The 16,685-nt window shown below is 35.6% G+C and overlaps 1 protein-coding gene across 1 annotated transcript; it reads right to left on the minus strand.

The window, feature by feature from the left end:
* Positions 1-1,627: 1,627 nt before the first annotated feature.
* Positions 1,628-15,490, minus strand: LOC149785050 (small heat shock protein p36-like). The gene is made up of 2 exons (XM_089978763.1): positions 15,301-15,490; positions 1,628-5,048 (listed from the first exon to the last, which is right to left on the minus strand). Exon 2 carries the CDS (start codon positions 4,980-4,982, stop codon positions 4,002-4,004), a length of 981 nt encoding a protein of 326 aa, XP_089834889.1. The 5' UTR covers positions 4,983-5,048; positions 15,301-15,490; the 3' UTR covers positions 1,628-4,001.
* Between the last annotated feature and the right edge of the window lie 1,195 nt (positions 15,491-16,685).

Here is a 16,685-nt window from a genome sequence, read left to right on the forward strand (position 1 = left end):
CCATTTCTGAACTTACTTGATACGCTGAGAAAAGCTTTCAGCCATGATTCTTAAGAATGAATAAGGTTTTCTAATGCAGTGGAGCATAACTTACTCGAAGTTCACTAGCTAGAAATTTGCCAATTAATTCTTCCAGATCGCTGCTATGTTCGCTTGTTTAAAACACCTTAGCAAAGAGACCCTAATTTACTGTCATCTATCTCTCTAATCAAAGAAACTTGCATCTCCAGAATGTTTAACACGAGGACCTGGTGGTGAATAATCCTTGCTGGAAGTAACACAGATTCATTTGTATGAAACATGAAGCATAATTTGTGCATGGCTTGCACTGCATGAACAATGAAGCATAGTTTGTGCATGGTTTGCACTGCATGAACAGTGAAGCATAGTTTGCGAATGGTTTGCACTGCATGAACAGTGAAGCATAGTTTGCGAATGGTTTGCACTGCATGAACAATGAAGCATAGTTTGTGCATGGTTTGCACTGCATGAACAGTGAAGCATAGTTTGCGAATGGTTTGCACTGCATGAACAATGAAGCATAGTTGGTGCATGGTTTGCACTGCATGAACAGTGAGGCATAGTTTGTGCATGGTTTGCACTGCATGAACAGTGAAGCATAGTTTGTGCATGGCTTGCACTGCATGAACAATGAAGCGCAGTTTAAGCAAGGTTTGCACTGCATGAACAGTGAAGTACAGTTTAAGCAAGGTTTGCACTGCATGAACAATGAAGCATAGTTTTTGCATGGTTTGCACTGCATGAACAGTGAGGTATAGTTTTTGCATGGTTTGCACTGCATGAACAGTGAAGTGCAGTTTAAGCAAGGCTTGCACTGCATGAACAGTGAAGTACAGTTTAAGCAAGGCTTGCACTGCATGAACAATGAAGTACAGTTTCAGCAAGGTTTGCACTGCATGAACAATGAAGCATAGTTTTTGCATGGTTTGCACTGCATGAACAGTGCGGTATAGTTTTTGCAACTCTGTTGGAATATGCGAGTTTAAACTCTATTGGGATATGTGAGTTTCAACTATTGAAATCTGTGAGCTTTAACTCTGTTGAAATATGCGAGTTTCAGCTCGATTGAAATGTGCTAGTTTCCGCTATATTAGAATATGCGAGCTTCAGCTCTTTTAGTATATGCGAGTTTCAGCTCGGAAAGGCTTGAGAAGCAGCAGTTATGCAGACTAGTATACTGTATAAACTGCACACACAAAAAATCTGAAATTCACAAGATAAAATGTAATTTAAAAAAAAAGAAAAGCAATGAAAAAGACAACGAAGAAGCAAAAGTCGACCATTAAAAAAAGCCTTCCCAAGTCTTCAGCGCAACAATTAGCTTCAAACACAAGACATACGGAAACCCTACTAACAATACAAAAGTCTATAAATCAATTCAAAGAAAGCCCGTTTTTATTTTCTATGTTCTACATTTTCAGATGATATATGACATGTCTAGTTTTAGGGCATACTGTCTCACATGGTCTAACTTTAGGGCATACTGTCTCACATGGTCTAACTTTAGGGCATACTGTCTCACATGGTCATGTTATAGGGCCAGACGTACATGTGTTCAAGATGGTAATAACATTATAATCTGAAAATGAAGCAAGTCAAGTTGATGTGCATTCGGATATAAGTGTTTAATAAATCAGATATATAAGTGAACCGACAAACATTAAAACATTTCTTTAAGTGGATATAGGAAGCATCATGACCACTGACTAAAAAAAGAAGACATCTGTGATTTCTGTGCGTGGCATGCTAATTTAATCTCAAATAAATAAGACTTCGGCTATATACAGCTATGTACAGCTATGTACAGCTTTGTACAGCTTGTCACATGTAGCTTTGATGTCTATAGACTTGATCTAGATTATCACAGACTAATCAAACGTGCATTACAAATGTAATTATATGTACAGTTTTCATGGAGCCAAACTCTCCACCAGGGGCACATCGAGTGGATGTTCGGGGAGTTTGATTCCAGTCCACCTACCCCATTTTTGCGGCAAAAATAGTATAAAATAGTATTACAACATTTCTTGTAAAAACGAAAAAGTCTGACGATCTTAGGCAAATCAAACCACATGTCCTTTATTCTAACCCCTGAAGAAATAAAAAAAGGAAGATCCGCCCCTGGGTGCTATGCATGCATTGTGAACCACACCTGTTGCAGTATCCATGATGGTTACTACATCGGCATACACTTTCATATACAATCACTGAAAGCTATTTGTCCCTCAAAATAAAATATAAAACGACAAAAATTAAAGCCAATAAGACATCGCACACACTCTGTTACCTAATTTGGAAATAAATATGTAACTTTCGATACATCTGCTTCATATCTATGCATGGTTTATCTAGAAGAAAAAAAATTGAACGACAAAAAACGATGATAAAAGGAGAAAAATAAAATCCGTTTTGATCAAACAGATGGTGAATTTCAGATTTAGTAACTAAACGTCTATCTTAAAAGAAAATCAAAATATGAAGGTGTTTCTCATCTTTGTGAAGTCTGTTCTTTTACAACTTTAGGTGAAAATGCAATATCAGATCTGATCTGTGTGCAACTATGAGACATTTATGTACACAATTTTCACATAACATGTTATATATATCCATGCAAGCACATTGAGTCACATAATTTAACTCAATTACAATATAAGAACATTTTTTTTCATATAACAATATAATGATGACCGGAAAAGGTGATGCGATAAAATTAGATGATGCAAAATAAATCAGGATGTAGAAACCTACACGCACATCATGTGGTTCACAATCTATTCTGAATGTGACATATCTTCTTCGCCACTGCCATTGCCTGGTTAAAACAAAACATATACTCGTTTTTTTTTTGTTTAACTACAAGAAATTAAATAAAAATAGTAATGGTGATGAAATCAGAACTAGATTTTACAAGCAAATATTTGTTGAAAAAGAAATATCTGATTATCTTGCGGTAAAAGGACAACAAATGTTATGTCTGGAAAGAAGATCTCTCTCTCTCTCTCTCCCTACCCCTTTTCGAAAATAAAATGGTCTTTCCCTAACACTGTAAAATTGCATTCAAAGTTTCAAGCTTTCAATTGTTTTAGTGAGGACTTATTCAGGATATATGTGTTCCTCGTAGTTCATCCAAACATCAAATAAACATACCTATTCCTTTGCACAACGCAAACAAAATCTGCCGTTTTTTTTAAAACACAGGAAGAGCAAGAGCGTATGCTGTCCATCCTATTTTTTATTCGTTTTGTTTTGTGAGGTATTTTTTCCACATGCGAACAGCGAAGATTATAATCTGTTAGCGCATTATGCGAAGGCAGATCTGTGTGCCTGTTGTTAGCATTTGGGAGTACTCAGTACAAAATCAAATAAATTATAAGGATGTTGTTCCGTACTAAAGTAGTCAATACATTAGCAGTGTGAAAGGCGTGCATTCCGAGAGTGACATGTGGATTTAAATGAAACTGAACAAAATACAAATATCTTACAAAGATATTGATCTTTAAATCCATGATAACGTATGTCTATCCGGTAATCAAATTTACAATCTGAGAATATAATTCCATGGTATGAGAAATAAAATGTCGACTACTACCCCATTCCAATCCAATTAAAGGTTGTCCATAGCCATGATCGTCAAATCCAGCTTGTTTTTTATATAAAAAATGGAATAATTTTCCATTTCACTTCCTTTTAAGATTATGCTTTATGTTCAAAGTTTATTTTTAAATAATAAAAAACACCAATGTCTATTAAATTCCCAGCTGTGGCATGTCATCGAAAATAGAATAAAGACTTTTAAATTCCGGAATTTTACAGCAGGAAACAAGGATAGTAAAACTTGTGTTAGCCAATCACATCGATAAAAGTCGAAAGGATCCAAAGCACCGTATAGCTACGATAGACCAGCAACAGATGACATTAACAATTACATTTGCCATTCATTTCAAAACAAATCGATATGTTTTATGGCAAGGGTAGGTGTTTCAACGACGATGCACGCTTATCGTCACGATTGGCCTACTATTACCGTCGTTAATGGTGATTGTTGATTCTTTCGTAACTACGACTTTTTTTACATCTTGACTCTGTGTAACTGAATACCGTTTTGGGCTGACTGGTTTTAGGGGTGCCTCGATTATTAATTTGCCCTCATCTCCAATGTAGGCTGTAATTGCGGACTGATCAACACTATCTGGTAGCTCGTATTCCTTGTTAAATTCCTTGTGCATGGTACGACCTTCTGATTTCTCTACGTGTTCAGCATGAACAACTAGCTTCTTTTCCAAAGTTTTGACTACTATCTCATCAGGCTTGAACTCCCCAGTATCAACAGTCAGACGAAGTTTCCGAGTTCCGTCTGGTTCTGTAATAATAGGGTTCTTCACAGGCGTTGCCACTTGCAGCGTTCGCTCGGATGGCTCTTGGATTGCTTCTTGAATAGGTAGCATTGTTTTTCTAATTGCAAGCTGGGTACCAAGCACGGGTCCATCGACAGTCAAAATTCCATCCTTGCTCAAAACGCAGTTCAGTCGCTCTTGATCGACGTTTGGTGGTATATCAACTTGCCTGCTGTACTCGCGACTGACAGAAGATTTGTTCGAGTGTACCTCTTGCCTGGCATATACAATGACTTTGTTCTCTTGAACTTTGACCTGTATCTCCTCTGGTTTGAATTCACTGACATCAAAGCGTACTTTGAATCGCTGATTGCCTTGGGCATCCTGCTCATAAACTGTTTTTAGAGAGTCAATTTTGTCCAAACCAATTGTACTTGCCCTTCTTTCAGCAAGTCCCGGTTTTAAGTGGAAGAATTCATTCCGTATCTTCTCAAATTCATCGTCCCATTCCTTCCTCCTTCTTTCCATCCTTGTCTCCATATCCTCCCAAACTTTGATCTGGCGTTCTTGGAAATCCATGTCATCGCGCTTCACTGGAATGTGAAGCTCTGATCTGAACTGTGCCATGTTTTTTTTTTTTTAATGGGAGGCAGAAGTTCCCCCGCGGTGTTGACGGGTTCTTACTTTCACAATCTGCAAATGATAAAGTGAAAGAAAAGTTAGCTGAAGCCAGCCTGAGAAAGATATGGCATGCTGGGAAATTCCGCAGGTTTGGGAGTCCGCAAGATGAAGAGTAAATGTATCTTGAAATCTCAAAGGCCATAAATAATGGACTTAAAGATAGCGGGAAAAAAAACTAAACTTGAAAGGCCGTATCTTGCCTATTAAGACAGATTGACCTGAACATCAATTATACTTAATTTGTATCATCATCGAATGTTTTATTTTTGCAGAAAAAATAATCTGATTTCAAATTATGTCCTCCCAGGATATTTTGCAATGTACGTGTAGCAAGTTATGTGTAACTTTGCAAAACAACTAAAACAAGCAAGAACTTAATAAGGAAAACAATACTAAAAAAGGTGATACTAAAAGATAATAGTGTAATGACGTAATGTCCTAATATTTGGCACACACACACACACACACACACACACACACAGATATATAGGGGATATTTATATATTTATCGGCTTAGATAAGATCCATGAAAGAAAAAACAAAATAACTAGAAGTTAATAAACCCTAAAATGTCTTGGAATGGGGGTGGGGATGTCAGCTCAGGTGAGTATTAAGCAGTTTAACATACGAACGTTTAGAGAGAAGATATCAACATAAATTCTCTTTAATCACTATGTTTTTTAAACTTCAAACAAGAAACTCTTCTTTTCAGTTGCTTATAAGCACTACATTGAGTCAGGAAACTGGACATAAAATTGTAACAACGAAATACATTATTTGTAGAAATAATATCACGTATCGTACAATATAGGAAATTTATTATGTAAATTTAAGGTTTTTAGTGTGATTTATTCCCTTTGTAGTTTGCTACTGACCCAGTATGTGATTTGTTTGGAGAGGTGAGGTGGGGTTGGGGTGGTATAAACCAAATTAAGCCAGCTTCGTACGTCATCTACTGACCCATTAAAATCTCCCATCGGGTTGGCAACAAAGTATATAACATTTCGTTCTCATTTATATATTTAAGCTGTTATTCAACAAGTCTCCAGACTGCCTCCACAATTTCCGTTGAGAATATTTAAGAACTTTTTCGTCTTGCTTTCTTAAGAATAACAACAGTAAGAAAAAGAAGGACACCGACACCAATTCTTCACCAGAAACCATATTGTGACCTCACAACTTTTGTTCTTGGATTAGAAGCACAAACTACACATAAGGATAATACGAAAACTATATTACATACATACATACATACATACGCACGCACGCACGCACGCACGCACGCACACACACACACACACACACACATACATACATACATACATACATACATACATACATACATACATGCATACATACATATATACAGGTTCTTTATTTTATACTTACAATAGTCAACCATTATTGCAGTGTTTCTAAAGCATGCGAAATATCTCAGTATATGCATTTGAGATTGAAATTCATTTGACCCCTTGACCCCTACCCAGGGGTAGCATTTGTTCTTTGTATAAGCTCAAAGATTCAATAAAGATCATACATGTATAAGCTTGCCAGATACTGCACAATTTTATTTAATTTTACTTGATATCTTTGATTTCTTTGAGAAATTTGAAAACGTGGAAATTCTGATCGTGCGCCAAGTTTTTCATCTGGAAAACAGGAAACGGGGCACAGCGAACAACACTTTACTTAATTTCAGTTAGTAACATGTTTTGAAAATCTAGCAAAGGCTTTATTAAACTACTTTATTTTATCGACACCTTTCAAGAGAACGTGGAACGGGAATGTTTTGATAAGATTTGTGCATAAGCAAGGTTTACGCTGACACACCCAACTTGGGTTAAAGAATACACATCTGCCGCGGATTAATACGATTTGATACACAGACAACGGTATGGTACATTATCGAAACGCATATCAATTTTTCACTTTTGGAATTTATATAGTATCGATGTGTAAAAGATATTGATAAATCGATATATCGTTTCACCTGCTACACCCAGATTATGTATGCTTACATGTAAAGAAATGAACTTAAAAGAGTGGAACTGTTTTTTGTTTTTTCTTATTTCTGATGTTGTTGTTGTTGTTTCTGGGTTTAACACCATTTTTCAGCACATGCTAGGCTATACAAGGCGGACTGTATAACAGGTGTAGGAAGAACACTGGAAAACCCCGGGATGAACCACTGACCCACGAGAAGCTGCTGGCAAGCTTTCTCACGTACCCACCAAAGCCGAGTCTAAGACTCGAACCCACGCAGACAGAGGTGAGATGGCAGTAATCCGGATCGGTTAGACCACTCGGAAACTTGGGGTTCCCGGTTCTGATGTTATTTCACGATGAAGTATAATGCCATTTGAAATCATCTTCGTCTATATCCGCTAATTTAGCCATGGAGAACGGTCGATGTGGCTTTCTAATAGAGAACTACTTACTAGTAATATAATTATATGACTTACAACTACAACACACTATGGTAAAACTATTTATAGAGGATAACAGAGTATGACATACATAGCAACATTGATTGCATATTTAAATATTGAATACAATATATTATCCGCACGTTTCTTTAGACAATCCAGACAAGACCAAATAAATCCCTCTTAAAACTGATTTTGCTAGCATACAGAGCATTTATCGTATGTGACTAGCATACCGAAAATTCTGGGATTTTGCCAGTGAGTTTATTTCGCAGCCAGAACTATATATAGTGCATTACTTACTGAAAAGTTAATTACAGCAACAAGATCGACTGAAGAGAATTAATACTTCTCGCTTTCTTAAAATTTACCTTGGTCAGCCAGAAACACAAAAAGGATTATAAGATTTACAAAACTGCACCCCGCGGTCATATACTTTTACAAATTGTTATACTTCAGATAGGTTTCGACACGTATAGTGCTAAAGGAACATTTCATTAGCTATTAAAAACGCAAGCATCTACCCATCAAAGGGTGCTTTTCAGCTCTTTGGCACCGGTAAAAACAGGTGCTTTATGTATTTACCACCAGTTGGAAATTTGCCGAGACAGCAACTAAGCGCATCATTAAAGTAGATAAAAAACTTAGATAAGAGAGAAAAATATTTACTTCAGTTGGCTATGGAAACGTATGAGATAGCATTAACTGCAGATGGTGTGTAATTCCGGAAGAATTTAATTGAAGACTATAACGTCTGTAAAATTACGACCATCGTCATCTTAATAAGGAAATTAAAAGACAATTGCATCTGCTGTGTACTTCGAGCCCCTATTAGTATATTTACGTAGAACAAATCAAGGTTTTATTAATAAAACAAGCTTCGACAAATTTCACGGTTTTTAATGGTAAATCAATACCTGGTTTAGTATCTACCTCATTCACTCCATTCGTATCGTGTTTTCCCCTCTAAAATAACAGCCAGTCTGTCATTTCAGGTTTACCAGTTGCTCTGCGTGTTTACCCATATATCACGCGAACAGAAATGATATTTTTCTGGGGGAAAAAAATTCAACAGCCAAATGAATGACACAAAATCTAGTTTGATGATAATGAGAAAGGAGACATTTGATCATTACAAACGTCGTCTAAGTTATCTTAGACGTCATAACTAATATCACAACTCCGCAACAAAAAATAATTTCCTCAAAGCGTTAATTTTTGCTAGTTATTTATGAGGTATTGGGAGACTAATCAGTACATATTTTGCACTCTTTGCATTGTTTTTGGTTCTTTCTCCACAGTTAGGTTATTTTCGCAGACCGCAATCATAGAGCGAAAACTCTTGCCATTACTACAGCCTCCTCTTGTTTAAATGACTGATATCCTACTTACGGTCTTGGTTTGGCAATTTGATATCGTACAAAGAAGAAACAGTCTAAGGGCGGGCTGGTTTACTGTCTGACATATGTTGCTATGTAAGATTACACAGAGAGATCGCTGGCAGTCAGACGAATCAGAATCGGGAACGTTTGTACCGATTACTGTGATCCCGAAACGCGTGGCATTCCAAGTAATTTTTAATATCAGGAATACTACAGAATGTATATAAGTATAAAAACGTCATAGATTGCTAATATTTCTCTGTTATTGTTGATAAAATATTCAGATCGTGATTAGCAGTGAACATGTTTATTTTATTTCAATTTGAGTTAAATAGTCTTGATTCTGAACTTGGAAACATCCAGAGAGGAAACTTCTTATCAGTTAATAAGTATTTTCAGAAAATGGTTATCACATGACATCTGTCAGCTAGGTTAATTTTTGTTTTATGCATAATACGCAATCATTACACGCATAACGTTTCAAAGAAGTCGCGACCAACCGCAAACTGCACAGCCCAGCTCTGCAGTCGCATAATGCGCTGGCAGGATTCGGTGTATACATTTTCTTTGGAATAATGAGTATAACAAACGACATAAACCCTTGTCTACCGGCATATAATGTGAAGGCAGATCGAGATTTATGTTGTTTGCTGTTGTCTACTTATAGCTAGTAAAACGGTAATTATAAATACATGACTGATATAGGTTGTTCGCCTCTACATTTTACAAATCAGCCAGCGCGAGAACAGTGGATAGCCAACAAGCCAATGATACGTGATAATGGTAACATTTGACAATTTCATCTTCTAGTCTTTGCATCAATGAAAAAAGATCAACATTTATACGGCACAACCTTATATTCCATTATTAATATTTTTTTCCTCGCACGCTAAATACATATAAATTATCTGATATAATCTATTAATCAAAATTTAACCGTAAAAAGGGTTTGAGCTGCTTGCAAATACAGACAAAACTTGGACTGTCGATTTGTTTGGGAAAGATTCTCACTTGCTAATGTATTAATAATAATAATCATAATAAGTTCGCAAATGCACCCAATTTTATGCTCACCACCACGTGTCTGTATAAAAAAAAAAATCTGCCACCGAATCCTCAATAACCATAACGCAACAGACGTGCAAGTCTCGTGAAATGAAATGAATTCAACATGATGCTTAATAGGGAACTCCAGTGCACGAAACGTCGCGAGTCATATACTTCATACCACTAAATATTTTATTGGCACATTACCCAAGAAATGTCGCCCGAAGATTTTTGAGAGACAATTACCTACGTACTTACCTGCCTACCTGCCTATTTACCTACCTACCTACCTACATACCTACCTAACTACATACATACCTACCTGCATACATACATACATACATACATATTTCATTTGTATTGTTTGTTAAGTTTTGTATCATTAAGTGCTATGTATAATTGTACTTTGTAATTGACCTTGTCTAAAATCAAGTTCATTCTGTACCTGACTATTGTCATTCATTTTCGGTAAACAACATAATACATAGCAAACGTTTTATCTATGGGTGTAGACAAAATTTTCAGATCATTATTAATGTAAACATGTTTATCTTAGTGATGAGCCTGGGGCATTGGAATTCCTCCATGGAATAACTCAGTCTACCTGATAGTTACCATGTTTGTTATTAAGATTTTAGTAACAGATTTTATCTTGACGACATTGAATTTTCTACATGGGCTTTTGACCCTCATCCTGGTTCTAATATCATGTGTCTTCGCTTTTAATATAATATTGTTTACTTGAGAAATTACTTATTCTTGCGATAACATCTGAAGCAAAATAATTTGTATGGTTATGCACAGGTTTTTATTTGGATTTATTCGAATTATTATTCATTGGAATTACAAAGTGCTCAGTAATATTATTGGACAGAGACATTACCTTGGATCTATAGTGAATTAAGACAACGAAATCTTGTACACACTTCTGAGTAAAAAAGACACATCGACTTTTGCTTTGGAGCCCTTTTTAAAGGTTTACCCCCACCCCAACGCTTGACCTGATCTGGCCCTGGCATCTGCACGTCACAGGCAACTACAGGCGTTGGGGTGGGGGTAAAAATTTAAAAAGGGCACCTACACCTTCATAGTTGAAGCTTTTTAAGAACACCACTGGAACTTAATTCATACCTTGGACTAATTGGCATTTAATTCACAAGACAGTTCGTTCTTTTTTTATCATTTATATTTTTTGTTATAGGAGAATAAATTATTTGTTGAATATTGCTAAACATGATGGCTTTCACTCTTTTCTGCTACTTACTTTAAGACCATAGGGTCGTAATAATACATAAACATGCATGCATAGATAAACGCACGCACGCCCCCACCCCCATACATACATACATACATACTTTAATGGCATGTATGAGAGCATATTAAAAATGAAGTCTAAAACGGACTGGAAAAATCGAGACATTGACCTGTTGGTATTATCGGACTCTTATAGAATGAATTTGGTATTCAAAAAGTTGACCTAATTAACGTTATAACTAGAAAATTATTAAATATACGATGTTTGGCTGACTTAGTTATCGACTGACACGCTTTAGCTTCAAAGTTCGATATAGAAATGGTCTTCATATGAACTAGCAACATCGGGTTAAGGAGATAAAACGTTGTCTTAGATATTGCAATAATTAATTTAGGTACATGATCCTAATCGGTTGCATTTATCGTTACTTCATTTCACGCCCACACACGTTTCTCTGGAATTTTATGAGGTGTCCATAACTTTATCATTCGCATCAAAACCTGAAAGTGAGCAATGAATTGTTCTTTTTCCTAATTTACTCTATATGAAGTAATGTTCTTCGTCTTCCTTGATCCTTGAAAGTGTAATCATTGAAGACCAATCCTGTCTGTTTTGGGAATATTTGTATTATACAAATCCTCGAATAATTATCATCCAAATTTCATAAATTTCAATACAAATATTTCTTAAATGTTTACGATGGAGAGCTTCAGCAGGGAATTGCTAATGTGGTCCTATTATACAGGATGTTATCACCTACCTCAAATAGGACTCGTGCCCATATGTTAAAATAACGGGGTTGGAATATGCTAGGTGGGGATATTAGTTCTGGTGAATGCATGTACAACAATGTAGGCATGCGCGTATTTTCATTCCGGTAGGTTTACAGTCCATTTAGTGCCAAACGAAAGTGACTTTGTCAGGGAAACATGATGAGATGTATTGCATCGTCTTAGTTACACGTCAATTGGGCCCATGTTTATCAGATAAAATAACTGGCAACTGTCTGAAATAAAAATGACTCGTGTGCAAATTTGGTGAGGGCCAGACATTCCTAGGACACCGTGTTGACCATGCAAACTTGTCTTATCAGGATTTCTATTAATAATTTAAAAAGGATTTTAAATTGCATCTTTGAATTAAAAAATAAACATCGTGCGATATTTTTCTTCATTGCAATAGAAGCTGTGAACGAGTTCATTGCCTCTTATTGCGATATATTACGTTTAGAACAAAATTGCTTCATGAATCGTATCAGAGTAATGTATGGCAAGCCAAATTACTATTTATTCCAAAAAATAAAATTGTCATAAACTATATAGCTTATAATCTTCACAAGATATCTGAAAAACTGTACGAGATATCCTGTAATTTGTGCTTATATACTTTGCATTATATCTCATAAATTTATAAGATATCCTATAACCTTTACATTACAGGATGTATTTTATACTTTCCAAGATATTTCATGCATTTATAAGATATTGTGTAACCTTTATAAGATGTTTATTTATACTTTTCAGGATATCTCATACATTTATAAGATATCATATAACCTTCATATTATGTCATATACTGTACAAAATATCTCATAAATTTATAAGATATCCTATAAACTTTACAAGATGTCTTATATACTTAACAGTATATGTAATGAACTTTATATCATACACAATTTTAATTGTGATCCCTTATGAAGTTTAAAAGATAACTTAAACAATTTATAACATAGCACGTAAAGTTTATAAGGCAACTTGTAACATATCACATAAAGTTTATAAGGCAACTTGTAACATAGTACATACAGTTTATAAGGCAACTTGTAAAATACCACATATAGCTTATAAGGCAACTTGTAACATAGCACGTACAGTTTATAAGGCAACTTGTAACATAGCACATAAAGTTTATAAGGAAACTTGTAAAATATCACATATAGTTTATAAGGCAACTTGTAAAATACCATATATAGTTTATAAGGCAACTTGTAAAATACCACATATAGTTTATAAGGCAACTTGTAAAATACCACATATAGTTTATAACGCAACTTGTAACATATCACATATAGTTTATAAGGCAACTTGTAACATTTATGAGATATCTTATCAATATATAAAATATGTTATAAAACATACGATAATTTTATACCTCAGCATATTTATAAGAAATCATATAAAAGTTACACGACATATTGTACAATTTATAAGTCATTTTATACAGTTCATGAGATATATATATTTTTTTAAATTATGAGTACTGTTCCAGTTTACCCTTGCCATATTAATGTCAGTTATAAATTAAATTCTAGAACATCGTGCCATCCTTCAAGATTCTACGAGCACTGGCATCCCGAGCATGGTTCTTCAAATCTTATCTTTACATTAGATCAAAGACAACAGCATTTCTAGCCGTTTGTAAAAATATTGTTTTAAAAAAACAAAAAGAAAGCTATACTATGCTGGGTTAAATATCTCTTTGATTTGAACTCAAAGAAAAGGACCAATGTTATATGTATTACACAAAGTGCGCTTTACAATCATATTCTGGATGATACAAACTTTATATACTGTGTTCAAGAAAACCGACCAGTATATATTGACGGTTGTACATAACTCTTGGAGATCCGCCAGCTTCTGGCTGAATTGTGTACAATTATATGTCAACAAGACAGAATATTATCCATTCTGACAGAAACATAACAAGTGTGCATTCGGCTAATGTGCTATTCTTATCTGGTTTTATGCTCTGCCATATAATCATGTGTTTACTAAACAAATGTTATCCAAGATCTTTGTGTTGTCAAGTCGCGTCGTATCTACGAGGAAGAAAGGATACACCAACATTCTTGAAACTTTTAGTCACACACGCTATTTTGTAGAATTTCAACTATCTGAAAAATCATACAGTATCTGTAATTAACACGTAAGACTGTTTTAAACTTAGCTAGGTCAAGGACATCAGATCTGAACGTTCGACAAGCTTTTAGTGTGACGACAGTGACTTAATATCTCGCGCCTTGTCTAGCGATATTTGTCGGCGGACCGCAATCTGTATACTAATGGTTATGCATGCTTCAATACGAAATGTCCTTCGTTATCTTGTTCAGTTTATACGATTACCGAGTATGGCCTTTTAATCTTTAGTGGTTATATCCATATTTTATGCAAGATGCCGATATCACAGCTAAGGTAAACAATGTCTAAATACTGATGGGTTTGAAAATAACACGAATAAAAAAAATGACAAATGGAAATAATGAGAAGTTCAATAACATAAATGCAAAGATCAAAGACAACACCAACAAAAAATACCACTAATAGAAATAATGATAATAACAAAAACAAATTTAACGATGATGATGACAAAAGATGTGTAAGGAAAGCAGCCAGATGCAGATCTGACGATTACTACGAGTAACTTCTCGATGAGAACCTGACAAAAGCGATATATATATATATATATATATATATATATATATATATATATATATATATATATATATATATATACACACACACACACAAACCACTGGCGTTCATTAATTTGTAACATATTAGCACGCTCAATAACGTCGATGTAGATAATATAAATTATGGCAGCGTTGAAACTGCGGTTGAAATCACCACCTTATCGCCTTTTACGGTGAATAAAAGTGTGATGAGAGGGGTTACAGAAGAATGTGTTAAGAAATAAGTTCATACGAATAGTTTAGTTTTTACACATAAAATGGCGGTGTATTCAATCCCAGCATGATGCCCCCATCTGTACAGGGTCATGAAAACCTATAAAAGTTGCTTACACAGCCCTTAAGATCAGTGGATTACTACAACATGTTTAGGTTTGTCTCTGACCACAACAAGTAATTCGCTTCATCAAGATAACCGTCTGATTAAACATAGCGCATCGGGATCCATTTCAGCTGACTGTAAGTATTCCCTATCATGCCTCAACTTGCATGTACATAATCCCCCCTCCCATTATAACTAGATTGTCTCCGGCGAAATTTAAATGGGCCTTCCTTTTTTTAAACAAATGAAAACTTTCGAACTTAAACTACTCTTTTCCTTGACCAACATAAGTAGAACAATTTCTTCAAACATCCAAATATCTCCCATCTAGTGCTAAAACTGCTTCCGTTTCTCTCAGCTTACCTTGAATCTGCAGATAGCTTTCCAAAAGATTCCGTCTTCTGTTAGAGTATTGCCTTTGCTACGTTAAATTTTCTGTTTCAAATCTTACGAACAGTCTAGAATTTACTATCAGTTCTCCTTACTGCGTCGCTACTAAGGTAAACCAGAATGAGCTTGAAGTGTTTATGATATTAGGAGGCTGGGAAACCTGCGGCCCCCGCCAGTACGACTTATCATGCTGGAATTCTAAACATCTCACATGTCTTTCCGGTGGCTCATTGATGGAACCATTCCAACGTTCGGGGAGCTAAAACAGGAGGATTACTTAATATCATTCGAAAAGAGATAGTCCTGCCAGGAAAGGTATTCGATAAGACCCAGAGCAGGCCAATAAACCAAAACGTGGAAGGTACATCAAATTAATTTGACATCGACGATTTTCTGTGTGCAGCCCATCCGTTTGTCGGAGCTTCTTTTAGAAAACATTTATCATGTACCGTTTTTTCGGATGCTTCTTCTAAAATAGTTCAGTCACAAGTCTCTGAAATATCTGTGAACGCTTAAATATATGACAAATGCGTCGCTAAATCGGGAGCAATTTCGTTAGGCTTGCATGGTAATGAAACAAATGTTCAAGTGATTTGACGGCTTTTTAACATGGTTATGATAATTAAGTCAGCTTGTAAAATGATTTTAAACAACTGGCTGCTTAGCACGAATAACTGCTGGAAAATGGATGTTGACAATATTATTGCCCCTAGCAACTGATTATGTAATGAAATAATTGTTAAAATAGCTGATTTGAGTGGCTTCCATCCCGTTGTCAATCTGAGTGGTTTCCATCCCTTTATCAGTCTGAGTGGATTCTATCTCGTTGTCAATCTGAGTGGTTTCCATCCCTTTGCCAGTCTGAGTGGTTTCCATCTCTCTCTTTGTCAATCTGGGTGGTTTCCATCCCTTTGCCAGTCTGAATGGTTTCCATCTCTCTCTCTCTTTGTCAATCTGAGTGGTTTCCATCCCTTTGCCAGTCTGAGTGGTTTCCATCTCGTGTTCAATCTGAGTGGTTTTCATCCCTTTGTCAGTCTGAGTGGTTTCCATCTCTTTGTCAATCTGAGTGGTTTTCATCCCTTTGTCAGTCTGAGTGGTTTCCATCTCTTTGTCAATCTGGGTGGTTTCCATATCTTTGTCAGTCTCAGCGGTTTCCATCAATTTGTCAAAAACATTAAAGCATCATAAACTCAATTAGTGGAAGAAGCTAACTGTGTAGTATGCATATCACCCCTTCCAAAATGTTGTTTTACTAGGTAGACAGTCGGTCGCTAAATACAAAATTGCGGCTGCTATATACAATGGTTTGTTTGATGTCATGTAAAGGTCATGTATGTTTTTAATTTCCCAGCCAGTAC

This window comes from Sinohyriopsis cumingii, chromosome 13 (genome assembly GCF_028554795.1).
Source record: "Sinohyriopsis cumingii isolate HCF-2022 chromosome 13, ASM2855479v2, whole genome shotgun sequence".
Classification (NCBI taxonomy): Eukaryota; Metazoa; Mollusca; class Bivalvia; order Unionida; family Unionidae; genus Sinohyriopsis; species Sinohyriopsis cumingii.

Coding starts and splice junctions, on each gene's coding strand:
- LOC149785050 (XM_089978763.1), bottom strand. CDS start 4,982: ATGGCACAGTTCAGATCAGAGCTTCACATTCCAGTGAAGCGCGATGAC.